At 39.6% G+C, this 21,222-nt stretch overlaps 1 protein-coding gene across 7 annotated transcripts in view; it reads left to right on the forward strand.

The window, feature by feature from the left end:
• RGS6 (regulator of G protein signaling 6) overlaps positions 1 to 21,222 on the forward strand; it is a 576,458-nt gene that overhangs the window by 23,655 nt on the left and 531,581 nt on the right. For all 7 annotated transcript variants that reach the window (XM_029236161.1, XM_029236160.1, XM_029236166.1 and 4 more), the window contains exon 2: positions 9,193 to 9,296. In XM_029236161.1, the coding sequence (XP_029091994.1) occupies positions 9,213 to 9,296 (84 nt within the window). In that variant the 5' untranslated portion in view covers positions 9,193 to 9,212. The remainder of the gene's footprint in view (positions 1 to 9,192; positions 9,297 to 21,222) is intronic.

Below are 21,222 nucleotides of genomic sequence, written 5' to 3' on the forward strand. Positions count from 1 at the left end.
TTTTTACAGGATGACCTTTGGTACCAACTTATTTTATAATAAAATGTTTCCTGAGTTTTTATTTTAAATTGAAATGGCCTTTTCTGTCAAGTATGGTATTTATAGAGGTTTCTTTGATGAAAAGCCTCTGAATTTTGTGCAAATAACCCAGGCAGGCTCTTAGATTAGTGATAACATTTGTATAGGACTTTAATGGCTTTATATAATACTTTACACTCGATTTATTTGACCCTTACCTGTGAGTACTCAGTGGAATTCACATTCTACTGATGAGAGCAATGTAGGGGAAGGTGACTTGGCATGGTTCTGGGCACATAGCAGGCATTCAACATGTTCACTTTAAAAGGATGGTAACAAAGGGAACCCAACAGGTTATTTAACTTGTTCGAGGTCACCCAGCAAATAGTGCACCATACCAAGAATTGAACTTGCTTCTTTAACTCAAAAATTTCATATGCTCTCATTGTCTCACTGCTGTCTTTTCAGGCTGTTAAAAAAAAGGTCAAATTAGAAAAATTCATTCTTATTAATTGGGATGAAATTCACATAACTTAAAATTAATTTTAAAGCATACATTTCAGTGGCATTTAGTACATTCACAGTGTTCTGCAGACATCACCTCTATCTAGTTCAAAAATGTTTTCATAATCCCTAAAGGAGACCCCATATCCATTAAGCAGCCATTCCATTCCCTCCTCCCCGCCCCCAGCTGCTGTTAACTACGAATCTGCTCTCTGTCTCTATAGATTTCCCTATTCTAGATATTTCATGTAAATGGAATTGTACAATATAGGACTGTCTTAGTCCACTCAGGCTGCTATAATAGAATACCATAGACTGAGCGGCTTATAAACAACAGAAATTTATTTGTCACCATTCTAGAGACTGGGAAGTCCAAAATCAAGGCTTAAGCAGATTTGGTGTGTGGTGAGAACCCACCTCCTCGTTCATAGATGGCTTTCTTCTCACTGTGTCCTCACATGGTAGAAGGGAGCTCTCTGGGATCTCTTTTATAAGGACACAAATCCCAGTCATGAGGGCTCTGCCCTCATGATCTAATCAAATCCCGAAGGCTCTACCTCCTAATACCATCAGATTTGGGGTTAGGACTTCAACATATAAATTTTAAGGGGACATAAATATTCAGTCCTTAGCAGTGACCTTTTGTGTCTGGTTTCTTTTACTTAGTATAATGTTTTCAAGGTTGATCTATGTTGTAGTGTGTATCAGTACTTTGTTTGTTTGTTTTTTAAAAATCTTTATTGGAGTATATTTGCTTTACAATGGTGTGTTAGTTTCTGCTTTATAACAAAGTGAATCAGTTACACATATATATATGTCCCCCTATCTCTTCCCTGTTGCGTCTCCCTCCCTCCCACCCTCCCTATCCCACCCCTCTAGGTGGTCACAAAGCACCGAGCCAATATCCCTGTGCTCTGTGGCTGTTCTCCACTAGCTATCTATTTTACGTTTGGTACTGTATATATGTCCATGCCACTCTCTCACTTTGTCCCAGCTTACCCTTCCCCCTCCCCGTATGCTCAAGTCCGTTCTCCAGTAGGTCTGTGTCTTTATTCCCGCCTTACCCCTAGGTTCTTCATGACATTTTTTTTTTCTTAGATTCCATATATATGTGTTAGCATACGGTATTTGTTTTTCTCTCTCTGACTTAACTTCACTCTGTATGACAGACTCTAGGTCCAGCCACCTCACTACAAATAACTCAATTTCATTTCTTTTTATGGCTGAGTAATATTCCATTGTATATATGTGCCACATCTTCTTTATCCATTCATCTGTTGATGGACACTTAGGTTGCTCCCATGTCCTGGCTATTGTAAATAGAGCTGCAATGAACATTTTGGTATGTGACTCTTTTTGAATTATGGTTTTCTCAGGGTATATGTCCAGTAGTGGGATTGCTGGGTCGTATGGTAGTTCTATTTGTAGTTTTTTAAGGAACCTCCATACTATTCTCCATAGTGGCTGTATCAATTTACATTCCCACCAACAGTGCAAGAGGGTTCCCTTTTCTCCACACCCTCTCCAGCAATTATTGTTTGTAGAGTTTTTAATCATGGCCATTCTGACCGGTGTGAGATGATATCTCATTGTAGTTTTGATTTGCATTTCTCTAATGATTAATGATGTTGAGCATTCTTTCATGTGTTTGTTGGCAATCTGTATATCTTCTTTGGAGAAATGTCTATTTAGGTCCTCTGCCCATTTTTGGATTGGGTTGTTTGTTTTTCTTATATTGAGCTTCATGAGCTGCTTGTAAATTTTGGAGATTAATCCTTTGTCAGTTGCTTCATTTGCAAATATTTTCTCCAATTCTGAGGGTTGTTTCTTCATCTTGTTTATGGTTTCCTTTGCTGTGCAGAAGTTTTAAGTTTCATTAGGTCCCATTTGTTTATTTTTGTTTTTATTTCCCTTTCCCTAGAAGGTGGATCAAAAAGGATCTTGCTGTGATTTATTTCATAGAGTGTTCTGCCTATGTTTTCCTCTAAGAGTTTGATAGTGTCTGGCCTTACATTTAGGTCTCTAATCCATTTTGAGTTTATTTTTGTGTATGGTGTTAGGGAGTGTTCTAATTTCATTCTTTCACATCTAGCTCTCCAGTTTTCCCAGCACCACTTATTGAAGAGGATAACTTTTTCCCACTGTATATTCTTGCCTCCTTTATCAAAGATAAGGTGACCATATGTCTGTGTGTGTTTATCTCCAGGCTTTCTATCTGTTCCATTGATCTATATTTCTTTTTTTGTGCCAGTCCCATACTGTCTTTATTACTGTCGCTTTGTAATATAGTCTGAAGTCAGGGAGCCTGATTCCTCCAGCTCCGTTTTTCGTTCTCAAGATTGCTTTGGCTATTCGGGGTCTTTTGTGTTTCCATACAAATTGTGAAATTTTTTGTTCTAGTTCTGTGAAAAATGCCAGTGGTAGTTTGATAGGATTGCATTGAATCTATAGATTGCTTTGGGTAATAGAGTCATTTTCACAATGTTGAGTCTTCCAATCCAAGAGCATGGTATGTCTCTCCTTCTATTTGTATCATTTTTAATTTTTTTCACCAGTGTCTTATAATTTTCTGCATACAGTTCTTTTGTCTACTTAAGTAGGTTTATTCCTAGATATTTTATTCTTTTTGTTGCAATGGTTAAGTGGAAGTGTTTTCTTAATTTCACTTTCAGATTTTTCATCATTAGTGTATAGGAATGCAAGAGATTTCTGTGCATTAATTTTGTATCCTGCTACTTTACCAAATTCATTGATTAGCTCTAGTAGTTTTCTGGTAGCATCTTTAGGATTCTCTATGTATAGTATCATGTCATTTGCAAATGGTGACAGCTTTACTTCTTCTTTTCCGATTTGGATTCCTTTTATTTGTTTTTCTTCTCTGATTGCTGTGGCTAAAACTTCCAAAACTATGTTGAATAATAGTGGTGAGAGTGGACAACCTTGTCTTGTTCCTGATCTTAGTGGAAATGCTTTCAGTTTTTCACCATTGAGGACAATGTTGGCTGTGGGGTTGTCATATATGGCCTTTATTGAGGAAAGTTCCCTCTATGCCTACTTTCTGGAGGGTTTTTATCATAAATGGGTGTTGAATTTTGTTTAAAGTTTTTTCTGTATCTATTGAGATGATCATATGGTTTTTATTCTTCAATTTGTTAATATGTTGTATCACATCGATTGATTTGCATATATTGAAGAATCCTTGCATCCCTGGGATAAATCCCACTTGATCATGGTGTATGATCCTTTTAATGTGTTGTTGGATTCCATTTGCTAGTATTTTGTTGTGGATTTTTGCATCTGTATTCATCAGTGATACTGGTCTGTAATTTTCTTTCTTTGTAGTATCTTTGTCTGGTTTTGGTATCAGGGCGATGGTGACCTCATAGAATGAGTTTGGGAGTGTTCCTTCCTCTGCAATTTTTTGGAAGAGCTTGAGAAGGATGGGTGTTAGCTGTTCTGTAAATGTTTGATAGAATTTGTCTGTGAAGCCATCTGGTCCTGGGCTTTTGTTTGTTGGAATATTTTTAATCACTGTTTCAATTTCATTGCTTGTGATTGGTCTGTTCATATTTTCTATTTCTTCCTTGTTCAATCTCTGAAGGTTGTGCATTTCTAAGAATTTGTCCATTTCTTCCAGGTTGTCCATTTTATTGGCATATAGTTGCTTATAGTAGTCTCTCATGATCCTTTGTATTTCTGCAATGTCAGTTGTTACTTCTCCTTTTTCATTTCTAATTCTATTGATTTGAGTCTTCTCCCAGTTTTTCGTGATGAGTCTGGCTTATGGTTTATCAATTTTGTTTATCTTCTCAAAGAACCAGCTTTTAGTTTTATTGATCTTTGCTATAGTTTCCTTAATTTCTTTTTCATTTATTTCTGATCTGATCTTTATGATTTCTTTCCTTCTGCTAACTTTGGGGTTTTGTTGTTCTTCTTTCTCTAATTGCTTTAGGTGTAAGGTTAGGTTATTTATTTGAGATGTTTCTTGTTTCTTAAGGTGGGATTGTATTGCTATAAACTTCCCTCTTAGAACTGCTTTTTCTGCATCCCATAGGTTTTGGGTCGTCATGTTTTCATTATCATTTGTTTCTAGGTATTTTTTGATTTCTTCTTTGATTTCTTCAGTGATCTCTTGGTTATTAAGTAGTGTATTGTTTAGCCTCCATGTGTTTGTATTTTTACAGATTTTTTCCTGTAATTGATACCTAGTCTCATATGTTGTGGTCAGAAAAGATACTTGATATGATTTCAATTTTCTTAAATTTACCAAGGCTTGATTTGTGACCCAAGATATGATCTATCCTGGAGAATGTTCCATGAGCACTTGAGAAGAATGTGTATTCTGTTGTTTTTGGATGGAATGTCCTGTAAATATCAATTAAGTCCATCTTGTTTAATGTATCATTTAAAGCTTGTGTTTCCTTATTTATTTTCATTTTGGATGATCTGTCCATTGGTGAAAGTGGGGTGTTAAAGTCCCCTACTATGATTGTGTTACTGTCAATTTCCCCTTTTATGGCTGTTAGTACTTGCCTTATGTATTGAGGTGCTCCTGTGTTGGGTGCATAAATATTTACAATTGTTATATCTTCTTCTTGGATTGATCCCTTGATCATTATGCAGTGCCCTTGTCTCTTGTAATTGTCTTTGTTTTAAAGTCTATTTTGTCTGATATGAGAATTGCTACTCCAGCTTTCTTTTGATTTCCATTTGCATGGAATGTCTTTTTCCATCCCCTCACTTTCAGTTTGTATGTGTCCCTAGGTCTAAGGTGGGTCTCTTGTAGACAGCATATATATGGGTCTTGTTTTTGTATCCATTCAGCCAGTCTATGTCTTTTGGTTGTGGCATTTAATCCATTTACATTTAAGGTAATTATCGATATGTATGTTCCTATTACCATTTTCTTAATTGTTTTGGGTTTGTTATTGTAGGTCTTTTCCTTCTCTTGTGTTTCCTGCCTAGAGAAGTTCCTTTACCGTTTGTTGTAAAGCTGGTTTGGTGGTGCTGAATTCTCTTAGGTTTTGTTTGTCTGTAAAGGTTTTAATTTCTCTGTCAAATCTGAATGAGATCCTTGCTGGGTAGAGTAATCTGTGTAGTAGGTTTTTCTCCTTCAATACTTTAAATATGTCCTGCCACTCCCTTCTGGCTTGCAGAATTTCTGCTGAAAGATCAGCTGTTAACCTTATGGGGATTCCCTTGTGTGTTATTTGTTGTTTTTCCCTTGCTGCTTTTAATATTTGTTCTTTGTATTTAATTTTTGATAGTTTGATTAATATGTGTCTTGGCGTGTTTCTCCTTGGATTTATCCTGTATTGGACTCTCTGTGCTTCCTGGACTTGAATAACTATTTCCTTTCCCATATCAGGGCAGTTTTTAACTATAATCTCTTCAAATCATTTGTCAGTCCCTTTCTTTTTCTCTTCTTCTTCTGGGACCCCTATAATTCGAATGTTGGTGCGTTTAATGTTGTCCCAAAGGTCTCTGAGACTGTCTTCAATTGTTTTCATTCTTTTTTCTTTATTCTGCTCTGCAGTAATTATTTCCACTATTTTATCTTCCAGGTCACTTATCCGTTCTTATGCCTCAGTTATTCTGCTATTGATCCCTTCTAGAGAATTTTTAATTTCATTTATTGTGTTGTGCATCATTGTTTGCTCCTTAGTTCTCCTAGGTCATTGTTAAACGTTTTTTGTATTTTCTCCATTCTATTTCAAAGAGTTTGGACATCTTTACTATCATTATTCTGAATTCTTTTTCAGGTAGACTGCCTATTTCCTCTTCATTTGTTAGGTCTGGTGGGTTTTTGCCTTGCTCCTTCATCTGCTGTGTGTTTCTCTGTCTTCTTATTTTGCTTAACTTACTGTGTTTGGGGTCTCCTTTTCACAGGCTGCATGTTCGTAGTTCCCATTGTTTTTGCTGTCTGTACCCAGTGGCTAAGGTTGGTTCAGTGGGCTGTGTCGGCTTCCTGGTGGAGGAGTGCCTGTGTTCTGGTGGATAAGGCTGGATCTTGTCTTTCTGGTGGGCAGGTGCACGTCTGGTGGTGTGTTTTGGGGTGTCTGTAGGCTTATTATGGGTTTAGGCAGCCTCTGTGCTAATGGATGGTGTTGTGTTCCTGTCTTGCTAGTTGTTTGGCATAGGGTGTCCAGCACTGTAGGTTGCTGGTCGTTGAGTTGAGCTGGGTCTTGGTGGTGAGATGGAGATCTCTGGGAGATTTTCACCGTTTGATATTACGTGGAGCTGGGAGGTCTCTTGTGGACCAGTGTCCTGAACTCGGCTCTCCCACCTCAGAGGCACAGTCCTGACACCCGGCTGGAGCACCAAGATCCTGTCAGCCACACAGCTCAGAATAAAAGGGAGAAAAAAAGGAAAGAAAGAAAGAAGGTAAAATAAAATAAAATAAAGTTACTAAGATAAAAAATAATTATTAAAAAATTTTTTTAAAAAGTAATAAAAATAAACAGAGCAAGCAAACCAAAAAACAAATCCACCAATGATAACAAGTGCTAAAAACTATATTTAAAAAAAAAAAATAAAATGGACAGACAGAACCCTAGGACAAATGGTGAAAGCAAAGGTATACAGACAAAATCACATACAAAAGCATACACATACACACTCACAAAAAGAGAAAAAGGGAGAAATATATATATATATATCGTTGCTCCCAATAGTCCATCGCCTCAGTTTGGGATGATTCGTTGTCTATTCAGGTATCCCACAGGTTCAGGGTATATCAAGTTGATTGTGGAGATTTAATCCCCTGCTCCTGAGGCTGCTGGGAGAGGTTTCCCTTTGTCTTCTTTGTTCTCACAGCTCCCGGCTCAGTTTTGGATTTGGCCCCGCCTCTGTGTGTAGGTCGCTGGAGGGCGTCTGTTTTTCCGCTCAGACAGGACGGGGTTAAAGGAGCCGCTGACTCGGGGGCTCTGGCTCCCTCAGGCCGCGGGGGAGGGAGGGGCATGGAGTGCGGGGGCGGGCCTGTGGCGGCAGAGGCCGGTGTGGCGTGTCGTTGCAGCATCCTGTGGCGTGCCGTGCGTTTTTCCGGGAAAGTTGTCCCCGGATCCCGGGACCCTGGCAGTGGCGGGCTGCACAGGCTCCCCGGAAGGGGGGGTGTGGATAGTGACCTGCGCTCCCACACAGGTTTCTTGGTGGCGGCAGCAGCGGCCTTATCGTCTCATGCGTGTCTCTGGGGTCTGCGCTTTTAGCCTTGGCTCGCGCCCGTCTCTGGAGCTCCTTTAAGCGGCGCTCTTAATTCCCTCTTCTCGCGCACCAGGAAACAGAGGGAAGAAAAAGTCTCTTGCCTCTTCGGCGGCTCCAGACTTTTTCCCCCGACTCCCTCCTGTCTAGCTGTGGCGCGCTAGACCTTTCAGGCTGTGTTCACGCTGCCAACCCCAGTCCTCTCCCTGGGATCCGACAGAAGCCGGAGCCTCAGCTCCCAGCCCCGCCCGCCCCGGCGGGTGAACAGACAAGCATCTCGGGCTGGTGAGTGCTGGTCGGCACCGATCCTCTGTGCGGGAATGTCCCCGCTTTGCCCTCCGCACCCCTGTTGCTGTGCTCTCCTCCGCGGCTCCGAAGCTTTCCCCCTCCGCCACCCGCAGTCTCCGCCCGCGAGGGGGCTTCCTAGTGTGTGGAAATCTTTCCTCCACAGCTCCCGCCCACTGGAGCAGGTCCCGTCCGTATTCTTGTCTCTGTTTTTCCTTTTTTCTTTTGCCCTACCCAGGTACGTGGGGAGTTTCTTGCCTTTTGGGAGGTCTGAGGTCTTCTGCCAGCATTCAGTAGGTGTTCTGTAGGAGTTGTTCCACATGTAGATGTGTTTCTGGTGTATTTGTGGGGAGGAAGGTGATCTCCACGTCTTACTCTTCCGCCATCTTGAAGCTCCCCCCCAGTACTTTATTACTTTGGATGGCTGAATTACACTCCATGGTAGAGAGAGACCATATTTTTTTTTAGCCATTCATCAGTTGATGGACATTGAGTTATTTCCATTTTTCGGTGAATAGTGCTGCTCTGACAGACATTAGTGTTCAAATATTGGTTTGAATACCTGTTTTTAGTTATTAAGAGTAGAATTGCAAGGTTATATGGTAAATTCTATTCTGTGGTAAATTCTAACTTTTTGAGGAGCCAGCAAACTGTTTTCCGTGGTGACCGAACCATTTTATATTCCTACCAACAATGTACAAGGGTTCTGATTTCCCTACATCCTTGTCAATGCTTATTTGAGTTAAAAAAATTATTATAACCATTCTAGTGGGTATAAAGTGGTATCTCCTTGTGGTTTTGATTTTCAATTCCTTGATAAAATATTCATATTTTAATGCATAGAATTAATCATAAAATGAGCTTTGATAAGACAAAATCAACATGAAAATGAGTGGCTTCGTCTATCTCCAGGAGATTATTTAAGATTGGTGTATGATCTCCCCTAGAGTGAATGATTCTGGGCTGAAAATAAAACACATGTTGCTTTGGAATTAGAAGAATGTATGTGGATAATAAGACTACAGTTATCCCCAACTTAAAAAAATACTGCTCAAAGTAATGAGGAAAAAAAGAAATTACATCACGTTTTGTTTCCATGCCACCTGACAAAAGATACTTAGTTCTTTGCATGGCATTTCTTTATGTAATTCTTTCCTGTCTTAATGGTCTATTTATTTATTTTCACAGTGTGAGTGAAGACACCCAGGATGGCTCAGGGATCCGGGGATCAAAGAACAGTGGGGATTGCAGACCCAGAGGAGAGTTCTCCAAATATGATAGTCTACCGCAAAGTAAGGCATCTGGTTAAACGCTGGGGGTGCTGCCGTGTACGTGTCTGTGTTCTGTGTACGGTTGACTGACGGTTGATGGCTCCACAAATGTTTTCTGCCTAAACGGCCTTGAATGTTAAATGAATAATTTTCTTCTCATATCCTCTGATTCCCGAATTTTAAAATTCAAGGAAGTTAGGTCTTGTCATCCTTGGTATTGAACACTTGGAAAACACTCTATGGCTTAGTTTTCTTTAAACCAAAGATTGCCTGAACAATGCAGATAGACGCGTGTTGTCCTTTTGCGTAAAGGCCTTAGTGTAACATTAATTAATTGAATGTGTTCAAACCCGTAGTACAGATAAGATCTGGTCTAGATACTGTGGGAGGGACACAGAGGTGTGTATGTATTAGACATTTTACAGCTGGTAGGAGACATAAGATGTACACAGATAACTGTTATAGCGTCCAAGTGTTAATTTCCAAAAGAGAAGTGCAAGTAGAGTGTTACATAATCTCAGAGGAGGGGGCGATTACTTCCAGCCTCTGAGATCTGGGATGGGCTGTGGAGGAGAGGCCTTTGAACTCAGTTTTAAAGGATCTCTAGGATTCCCTTCTGTGGAAAATAGAAGTGAAGAGCAACACTCAAGGCAGTGAGATGCATTCAGCAAAGGCAAAGAGCTAGAGGAAGTGAAGGGCAACCAGAACCAGTTAGCTTGGGCAGAGGATGAATTACAAGTAAATGGAGTAAATGGAGGAGAGATTTGGGGAGGAGAGTCTGGGATGGAGCCAGATTTTAGAATGTTGAATCATAGGCAATTTAATCATCAAAAACTTTAGTGCCAGGAGTTGTAAGATCAACATTTCTTTGGGATTATGAGCCTTGTGCCAGTGTGCCAAGTGGACTGTTATCGAAGGTGGGTTGGACGCTTTGGTGGGGTGCTTCCGTATCTGTGAGAAAGGTAAGGAGGACCCTAATCTAGCAGGGAAAATGCCTCTCAGAAAGGAGCAGGACTGAGCAGAGGGATTAAAGAGTCTGAATTAGCAATGACTTGGAAACGGAATGAATATGAAATTAGAAGGTGAATAAAGAGTCAGAGATAACTGGGTTTTTGACCTTGGGTGATAGAAAGACATTGGTGCTATTAATTCAAGTAGGAATATTGGGAAGTTTATGTTTTAAAGGAAGGAAATATGGCACATAAGTTTTATTTGTGCATTGCTGAATTTGAGGAAACAGTTGCTGCTTCTCATACACCTTTTTGATGTCTGCACGTTTGTAAAAATGTAGCCTAACTGTATCATATATTAATAAGGAAAATGAGTTCATCTCATCCATTTTGCTAAATATTTGAGTTGTATGCTGAGTTCTGTGTATTCTGCAAGATTCTGTGTTCTGTCTATGTTAATCATATGTGCAATGTTGAACTAGATATTCCTGGATGATCAATATGGTGAATTTTTCTTCTTTCCTTGTAAAAACAGAGCTCTCAAACTAATCTTGCTTTTAGTACCAAATTCCTTAATCCTTTGCTTTGAAAAAGAATGCTTAGATAACCCATCCCTAAGAGAGATGTTTATTAAGTTGTAGTAAAGAAAAAAAAGATTAGTGGGGCTAACCAAGTTGTGACACATATAGAATAATATAGAGACGTTTATTCGTTACCTTCTTAACCCACCTCAAACTAGGAGACCCTCTGCCAAGCACATAGGAACATGGGGTTTGGGGTCAGATCTGGGTTAAAATTGCAACTCAGCCACTTCCTAGTGGTGTGACCTGGAGTCGGTTATTTAACTTCTGTGAGTCTGTGTTTCTTCATCCAGAAAAGGGGGAAAAGGTGGGAGAAAGGATAGTACCTCCAGGAGTTATTGTGAAGATTCATTTGGATAAAGTAATTAAAGCATCTTACACCCTGCTTGGCATAGAAGTGGTCCATGATGAATGCTTCTTTTTTTTTTATCTTTCGGTCTTGTAGCGATAGTAACACTTGGAGAGGAAATAAATTATAAAATATATAAATGTTGGTGCTGTTAGTAAGGTGATTCAAGTGCATTTATACAGTGAGTTGCTTTTTATGACACAGGAGAACAATGCAGATATATTATTCAGGAGATTGCAAATTAATGGATTATAAAAGGTTAATAAGAAGTGTAAAGGTCATGTAATACAAACACCTTCCCACAAGAATGTTTGGTATTATGTTGAAAGGGAAAACTTCCTACAGGTTTGTGGGAACTTGATTTTTACTTTTTAGGTTGTATCAGGGGGCTCTTCATTTTTAAATTTTAATTTAGCTACAAAGTTGTAAAATGCTGTAATTGTTTAGAGAAATGACTATTAGTTATTTGGTTTCTATATTGGAAATCTGTCTTGCTTCCTCATGATAAATCTGTGGGGGGCATGTATGTGTTCATGTTATTTGCTATGTTAGTTAATTGGTATAAAAGGGACATTGGATCTGTGCCATCTATTAGAAAGAAAGCAGGCACACTTATTGCCCCGTATGGGTCCAGGACCTGGAATCATTTAAACCTAGTTAGTTTGACTAACTTAGGCCCTGGTTGTGTTTGAAACATGGGATATTCACCTAGTTTTCTGCTGTAGACTGACCACTGCCTATGACCAAGACTTACCTACTGCAGGACACTATCCTCAAGGTATAGGTAAAGATTGAATCTTGAAACCAAGGTTGATTCAAAATATTTTCTATGGAAGTCCTCTTATATAATGATTTATTCAAGGTCATAGCTATAAAATCAAACCTTTTCTCAGAGTTCTACAGCAAAAATTTACATTAAAAATGTGGAAATAGTGCTTTCATTTTAATTTTCTTTCTCTTGCTTGTTATTTCTTTCTCTTGTCAGATGTTTTCAGTGTGAAATTTTTGCTTGGACTATGTTGTGTTGATTCAGATGCTGACATTTAAAAAGCTAAATCTAGAGAAATGAAACTTTTGAGTAAACCTCCGACTAATAAGTGTCCATAATGTTGTTGTGACTTTTAAATGCCATTTAGGATGGTAACCTTCTGACATATGAGTAATGATGGGTGGGTTTCTTAAGCCTATACTTTTCAGAATACTCTTTATTTTCTTTTCATGTGTTCTATGTCATTAACTATGAGAAGTTATCCTTTCCCAAGGCATGATTTATTTATTGACTCGAGCAGACTTTCTAATTTAGTTTTTTTTATCCTTCATATTCACATTTTGGATTGGAGGTGTGCATGAAAAATGTATTGGTCACATTAAAAGTCTACTTAAAAGAAAGCCTTGATTATTCATTGTTGTCTAGACCTGTTAACCTTTTTTTCTTTTTTTTTTTTTTTTTTTTTAATCCTGATCCAAAAGATCCTGGGGTCATTGAATTGCCCAATGTAATGATGATATTTGAACCTGGCTATACATCAGATCATTTAGGGGTACTTTATAAAAATGCTGGTCCTCAAAGAACCCCCAAGTTGTTTGTGTTTAATATGTCTGAGCTGGGTCCTAGGAATCTGAGTTTTAAAGTGTTCTCAAGAGAATCTGATGCCCAGCTAAGTTTGAAACACATTTATTTAGTGTCTTTTAAAATATCCAGGTGGAGTATGCAGTGTAAAGTCATGGGGAAGTTGGTGTCTTGAATTGGGTTTTTGATTTTGTAATTATTTGCAGATCTTTCAAGATGTAGAAAAACCAGGCTCTTATAGAGTTAGAATTGAGGAATTTTAGTAGCTTCATCTTAGAGATTTTCCAGTCAATACCCTCATCTTATAGATGGGAAAATTAAAGTATGGGGAAGATGCATAACTTGCTGAAGGTTACTTGGCAATTTCCCAGTGAACCGGTGATTGTGTCCAGGTAACTCGACAGCCCAGTTGGTGTCCTCTCTCCTGTTATGTTATCAATCACAAACTAACATTACTACATTGTTGGGGCTGAAAGCCATTGGTTAAATTAAATAAATGAAAATACCACGTGGCAGATGTTTGGTTTTCGAGATTATTCTCAGAGGTGTGACTTGGGTTACCTTTGAACATTTGTAATGCTCAAGTTTCATTCTTCTTGCTAGTGCTCTTGTTTCCTGGGTGAAGATGTTCTGAAATGTTTACTTTCTTTTATAGCTAGGAATCCTTTTGAGTAAGAGTAGGTTGCTTTCTGATTTTATCTGGTTCTCTGAGAGGTGTTGGTAATGTCTCCTGACAAATTTCCACCTGGATGTTATTTGGTAGAACTCTGGGAAATTAAATGGTAGGTGGACAGAGAAAATTGTAGCTTACCGTGACCCGGGCGAGGGTCAGGAGGTGGTACAATGTGATGGAAGATGCCAAACAGGGAGCCAAGAGCCCTGGATCACTTACTGCTTTGGTTCTCTCGATGGGGAACTTCATCTTCCTGGCTCTGTTTCTTATTTTGCCTTCCTCCTTCCCAACTAAGGAACACTTCTTACAAAAAATATGTATGTATTTAGTGTCTACATAAAATAGAAAGAAGCATGATACAATTAACCCTGTTTACTCACAGGGTAAACTTAATAAATAAACTCAATAAATAAAATACTGTTTTGGCTTCGTTTCCTCTTATGTAAAGTGATGGGGATTGGACTAAATAATGTGCACAGAACTTCTCTGCAGTGATTTTGAGAAAGCTAGCAACAGGACATTGTTTTGGAATGCATTGATGGCAGTTGTAGAGGCCAGTGCAGCTGCGAGTCAGGGAACCTGCAGACCCTGGTGACCAAGGCGCGATGAGGATTAGAAACTCTTTAATTAGCAAATATGTATTGAGTGTCATTTGTGTGCCAGACACTGTTAGATGCTATGAAGGCAAGATGAATACTATTCCCTGAAAGAACCCATTGCCCAGTGGGGCAGAGATGGGATAACTAGGCAATTGCAATGCACATAGAGGTACACTGAGGGGTCTGGGAGGAGATAGAAGGGTTGGGAGGTCCATATCAGGAGAGAGGATGATGTCATAGAAGACATCCAGAGGGTTTGGCCTGCCTTAATTCTTGAAAGACAAATAAGAATTAACCTTGCAGAGAATGGGAGAAAAACTGTGGAGGCAGAAGGACTAGCACATGCAAAGGGACAGAGTTGTAATGTATACTGAGTTCTGGAAACTTCCAGTGGCTGTTTTCCTGGAGCTAGGTTTCTGTGATGAAGGTTGAGAAATAAAGCTGATTAGGTAGATTAGGGCCAGATCATAAAAGATCTTATACATCAGGCAAGGAGTTTGGATGCTGTGCAGGTATCTTCTCTTTCTGTCTCTGCACCCACAGTCCCCTGCTCTATATGCTGCACACTGTACCATGTGGACTGCATCTGCAGGGCTCCCGTGACCTCTGGATTTCAATTGAATTTGGTCCATGGGAGCCTGAGGAGAGGTGGCGGGGGAGGAAGAAGGGCAAGTTCAGGGTATTTCTTCCCCTGGCCCCCTCTTGGCAAGGTCTCGCACTGGCTGTGTCCCTTGACAGAAGGTCATTGCTCCTCTCTAGGCAGACTGCTCTCCTCCTCTGGGTCCAGATACCCTTTTCTTCTTCTACTCATCCTTTTGGGCCTTGGGGTGGGGGTTCCAGTTTGTATTAGTAATCTATTGCTGTATAACACATCACCCCCTGACTCAATGGCTTAAACACGACATTTATTGCCACAGTTTCTGTGGGTCCATAATCCAAGTGCAGATTAGTTGGGTCCTCTGGCTCAGGATCTCTCACAAGCTACAGTCAAGATGTTGGCTGGAATTGCAGGTTCATCTGAAAGTTCAACTGGGGAAAGGCCCACATCCAGGCTCACTCATGTGGTTCTTGGTGGGATTCAATTCCTTGAGGGTTATTGAATGATCGCCTCGGTTCCTCACTGTCTGTTGTCTGGAGGTTACTCTCAGTTCCTTTCCATATGTGTCTCTCTATAGGGTAGGTCACAACATAGAAGCCTGTTTCATCAGAGTAAGCAAGGAAGAGGTGGAGGGTGGGGGGGTTGGCAGTGGGAGTCACACTATTTTATAACCTAATCTTGGCTGGAACACTCCATCCCTTTCATTAGGGGCAAGTCTCCAGGTCTAGCCCTCAGTCAAGGTGAGGGGTTTATACAAGGGCACAAATACCCAGAGGTAGAGATCATTATGGGCCACTTTAGAAGCCATTTACCATAGGGTTCTACTTCCACAAGTCAGAGGTTCCTGAATGTTCCCTCATGGTTCCCCTATGCCCTGCTACTTCTTTATACTTGATCCTTTCTGAAATAAACCTTCCTTGAATTGTCCTATATTTTATTTGCCATCTGTTTGCCGATAAGCCTCTGACTCATATAGGTCTAATCCCCGAAGCAAAGAGAATCCACTGAGATCCCATTTCTCTTCGCAATGAAATTCTCCACAAAAGGATTTAAATCAGGGAAGTCGTATGTTCAGTGTTCAGGATGGGATTGTGGAGGGAGGCTGTAAGAGAAATGGTAGGGTTAGTAAGCAGAAGAATAGTTTGGTGACCTTACAGGAATTCACGGGAGGGAAAAATGATGTCCAACTCAGGGGCAGTGATAATGTAGATGAAGAGAAGTGCTTGAGAGCTGTTTAGGAGGTAGAATCTACAGGATTTGGTGACTGATAAGATGCAGGGCAGATCTGACGGTAACGAGAGGGAATGAGAGGGTTCCTCTCACTAGGTTATATCTGGGAGTTGTCTGAACGTCTCTGGGGCAACAAAATTTTGAACCAAATAACCATGGACCTGGATTGCCTTCCCCTCTTCTTGTATGTAGATAAATCAAGAGGGTCATGGAAAGAGGCTGTAACTGGACCAGGATATCTGGCTACTTATTGTCACTGCCCCGCTAGTTCACTTTTGGCCCTGCACAAGTTGTTTCTATGTTTTATTAAGTCCAGTTTTGTCATCTGTGAAGTGAAGTGTTAACTAGGCTGAGTGATCTCAAAAGCACTTTCAGTTCTAACATTCCAGGGCTTTAATAATCCGTAATAAAGAAATCCACATTTTATTATGCTTATTCTTTCATAGACTCCTTTGCTTTCTTTTTAATTTTCTTTAAAAAGTTAACCCAAGTAAAATTTTAAAACACAGGGATGTCAGTATGTTTAAAACAAATACTTTCTGATCTTGGCTGTCTTTCATTTTCTTGTCTTTTTTTTAAACATTAAATAAGATTCCCAAGGACAAACTACAGAGAGTGTTCTGGGTAACTAATTTAATCGTTCAATCTGCTTTTTAAGATTCCTTTCATTAAATATTTTGAAGGTTCTTAATTGCCTTAGGAAAAAACTGTTCTGTTTTCCATTTCCCCTAGGATTAAACTTGTGAGGGGAAATGCTTCCCATCCCATTATCTTGGTTGGCAGGAGACAGGAGTGCAGGCAAGTTCCAGACCAGTGCTATCAGTGTCCACAGATGAAAGGGATGGTATTTTTAGTGTGGAGAATAGCTCAGTGTGGTTTAATATGATGTGTTTGCCTGAATATAACTTTCTAGTTTGAAAGCCTTTGGTGTATTTAAGGCTTCATTTCATTTTTTCAATTTTTTCCCCTCATTTCATTTCAAAGAGTCTAAGATTTTACACTTTGGCAGACAGTTTATTACTCTAGCTATTGATACTCCTGTATCCTTGTACTATGGAGAACCTGAGTGGCCACTGAGGGGATTCCCCATTCTTAGGATTTTGAACAAGAAAAACTAAAAGTTAATAAATGTCTGTGAAAGGAAAATAAATGTGTTAAATCATTGGGGGGGTAGGAGGGTTATTTTTAAAAAGTCTGTTAGTTTGCAAATACAAATCAAAATTGAAAAAAGGCAATGAGGGAATGGAAAAAATATACAAAGATATAAATACAGATATAGACATACACCCATTCCAAAAGAATATCCATACTCTTTGGTGAATAATATCCAAAGATGGAAATAAATCAAATGTCTCTTGAAAGGGAATTAATTAATTAATTATTCATATTTGGGATGATCCCACAGTTAGGTTACTGAACTTCTGTTCTGGTAGACCTAATAATTGCTTTGAAAGGGAGATGGTTACTGACATCCTGGGATATGGTCAGATTGACTGTTCTTTATTTTTAAAACCCTATAAGACTTTATCATTTTTCTTTTACTTGCTAAATATAATGGTTATGTAGATGTATTAAAAATTATTGTTTCCATTATTCTTAATTATTTTCTGAGCCTCTGTGCTTACATCTGGAGTCATTTTTCTTTTGTCTGAAGAACTACCTTTAGTATCTTCTGTAGTGCAGGTCTACTGGACATAAATTCTCTGTTTCTCTTTTTCTAAAAATGTCTTTGTTTCATCTTCATTTTTTGGAGGGTGCTTTTCCTACGTATGGAATTCTAGATTGTCAGTTATTTTCTTTCCACACTTTAATGATAACTTTCTTTGTCTCTTGGCTTCTATGGTTTTTGTTGTGAAGTTACCTGTCAGTTTTGTTACTTTGTTGAATGTCATCTCTTTTTTTAATCTTTGACTGCTTTTAGGATTTCTTTCACTTTGGTTTTAGCAATTTTACTATGAGCTGTTATTTTCTTTTTACTTATTGTTCTTAAAGTTAATAGCAGTTCTTTTTATTTGATTGGTGTTTGGAAAATTCTCAGCCATCATCTTCTCAAGTATTGTTTATGTCTAGTTTTCTCTTTTTACTCTTCTTGGGATCTAGTTCATATAGTATGACTTTTTCTCTGTGTTTCATGTTCTTTATGCTCTTTTCTGTATTTTTTATTCCTCAGTGTTTCAATATGGATGTTTTCTACTGACCTAAGCTCCAGTTTACAAATTTTTTCCTTAACAGTGTCTAATCTGTGGTTAAATCCATCCAATTGAATTTATAACATTAGTTATTACTATTTAAGTTCTAAAATTTCCATTGAATTCCTTTTGATAGTTTCCAGTTTCCTGCTAAAATTCTCTATTTTGTCATTTAATTCCTTAAACATATTAATCATAGTTATTAAGTTAGTACCTGATACTTCAAAATCTATATCACTTGCTTGATTGTTTATATCGTCTTCAAATTTTTTTCTAGTTATTTTTTTCTTAAGTTCTGCACATTGTTTATACAACTACCATTGAGAGATAATTTTTAAGGCTCTGAGGGAATGTTATCTTACTCCAGAGGGTACTTACTTCTGTTTCTTTTTTCTATCAGTTAGGCAAGGGGCAGACTACCTTAATCTAATCAGATACAGAGAGTATATGTAGCAGGATTTTAGTTCTTGTTAGGGCTAGTATATTTCTAGATCACCTTTACTCTTGGGTGCAAGCTCTTCTGGTCCCAACAAAACCCCTGGATGTTCGCTCAGTTTCCTCATCCTTGGTGACCCTGACCTTCAGTTGTTGTCCCTTGAGCTCCATGAGACTTCTGAAAGCACAGATCATCTTCTCTGTCATGCCTTTTGCTTAAGAAATTGGCAGTGTCCTGAGAGGAAAAAGAAACTCCAGTTGCCAGGCTCATCTTCTTAGCTCTCTTCTTTTTCAGATCTTGGTCTAAAGTTCTTACTGCCTTTGTAGCGCTCCAATGCCTTCAGACAAATTTAACAAAACATTTTTCAGCCTCTCTCAGCAGGAGGGTTTTCCTGAAACATTTACTTAGCCAGTGCCAGAAGTAGAACCTTAGAACATTGGCTTTGAAGGAAGATAGATCTGTCCCTGATAGCCTCAGTTTGCTCTTAAAATGTTTTAGAAAAGACATTTCCTGAGTGGTTTATTGGTTTAGGGTGGCAGTGGTAGAGATGAAGAACATGAGAGACTTTCAGTATATTTAGAAAGTAGAATTGACTTGGAGGGTGAGAGAGAAGGATTCGGGGCTGATGACTAGGATTTGGGCCTGGGTAGTTGGTGACTGGTGGCACCAGTCACTGGGGTAAGTAGGAGGAGGAAGATGACTCTAAAGTGTAATATCACCACAGTACCCAAATGACATTTATTCACCCCAACCTAGTTCTACAGAACTCTAGAAAGAGGGACTATGTCAGGCAAATGACTCTAATGGGAAATGGGCCTGAAAAGAAGCTTTATCTAAAGGAAATCTTACCTGGCTCTAAAGAGCTTTTTGGTCTAGAAAACAGGACGTAGTTTATACCTGTCAGTATCACACTTCTGAACATTTCTGTATTTGTTTCCTAGGGCTGCGATAACAAATTGCCACAAACTGTGTGGCTTAAAATAATAGAAATTTATTCTATCACAGTTCAGGAGGCTGGACGTATGAAATCAAGGTGTCAGCAGGGCTGTGCTCCCTCTGAATGCTCTAAGGAAGAATCCTTCCTTGCCTTTTCCTAGCTTCTTGTGGCTGCCAGTAATCCTTGGTGTTCTCCTTGGTGTTCCTTGGATTATGGCTGCATAAATCCAATTTTACTTCCATCTTCACATGGCCTTCTGCTTCTGTGTCTTCACATGGCCTTCTTATAAGGTCATTGGATTTAGGACCCACCCTAATCCAGTCCAATTCAGATCTGATATTCACTTAACTAATTACATCTGCAAAGGTCCCATTTCCAAATAAGGTCACATACACAGGTATCAAGGGTTAGGATCTCAACATGTCTTTTGGGGGGCACAGTTCAACCTGTAATAGTTTCTAATTTTTCTCTGCCTGAAGCTTAGCGCTCCTTGCCAAAAACAAATCAACAAGTAGTATATATTTTAATAAATTTATTTCTTTTATTATTTTATTTATTTATTGTTTTTGGCTGCGTTGGGTCTTTGTTGCTGTGTGCCGGCTTTTCTCTGGTTGCGGCGAGTGGGGGCTACTCTTCGTTGTGGTGGGCGGGCCTCTCATTGCGGTGACTTCTCTTGTTGTGGAACACCGGCTCTAGATGCACAGGCTTCAGTAGTTGTGGCTCACGGGCTCTAGAGCACAGGCTCAGTAGTTGTGGCACACGGGCTTAGTTGCTCCGTGGCATGTAGGATCTTCCCGGACTAGGGCTTGAACCCGTGTCCCCTGCGCTGGCAGACGGATTCTTAACCACCGCACCACCAGGAAAGCCCCAACAAGTGGTATATTTATTGAACATCTGCTTCTGGTAAGGCACTGTAATTTATTCCCCCCCCCCACTTTTGTGTGGGGGAATAAAAAGTAGGGTACCACATGGTCCCTGTCCTAGACAATTTTAGATTGTCCTAGACAATCTCCCCAGTTGGGGAGACCAGGGGTGATGCAAGACTAAGGAAGAAAATAAGCATTTATTAGCTACCCAGTGTATACCAGACGCTGTCCTGGGTGCTGAACATACACTGAATCATTTAATCATTAGAATAGCTTGTTAGGTAGGTGGTGGTCACCCTATAATTCAGATAAGGAAACTGAGTTTCAGAAGGGTTAAACAACTGGTATGGGTATTTGAATCTGGGCTTGCTTTATTTTAAAGCATGTGGTTTTTAAAAATAAGTTGAATTACATAAAAAAAGAAAAAAAAGGAAATTTCAAGGCTGTTTATAATTAATTACAGGAGAGTTGGTGTGCACAGGATAGGCATCCAGAGGAAAAGAAATTTGAAGAGAAATGACGTGAATTGCATCTTTAAGAAAGGGTAGGATTCAGTCTGGTAGAAAGAGAGCCAAGAAATGATTCTAGGTGATGGGTGCTATCTGAGAAAAATATGAGATGTTAAGAAAACATAAGATGATAGGACTTCCCTGGAGGCACAGTGGTTAAGAATCCACCTGCCAATGCAGGGAACATGGGTTCAAGCCCTGGTCCTGGAAGATCCCACATGCCACAGAGCAACTAAGCCTGTGTGCCACAACTAATGAGCCTGCACTCTAGAGCTGGCAAGCCACAACTACTGAGCCTGCCTGCCACAGCTACTGAAGCCTGTGCGTTTAGAGCCCATGCTCCGCAACTAGAGAAGCCACCGCAATGAGAAGCCCGCGCACCGCAATGAAGAGTAGCCCCCCCTCGCCGTAACTAGAGAAAGTCCGTGCGCAGCAACGAAGACCCAACACAGCCATACAT

This window comes from Monodon monoceros, unplaced genomic scaffold (genome assembly GCF_005190385.1).
Source record: "Monodon monoceros isolate NGI ecotype Baffin Bay Population unplaced genomic scaffold, NGI_Narwhal_1 Super_Scaffold_21, whole genome shotgun sequence".
Taxonomy (NCBI): Eukaryota; Metazoa; Chordata; class Mammalia; order Artiodactyla; family Monodontidae; genus Monodon; species Monodon monoceros.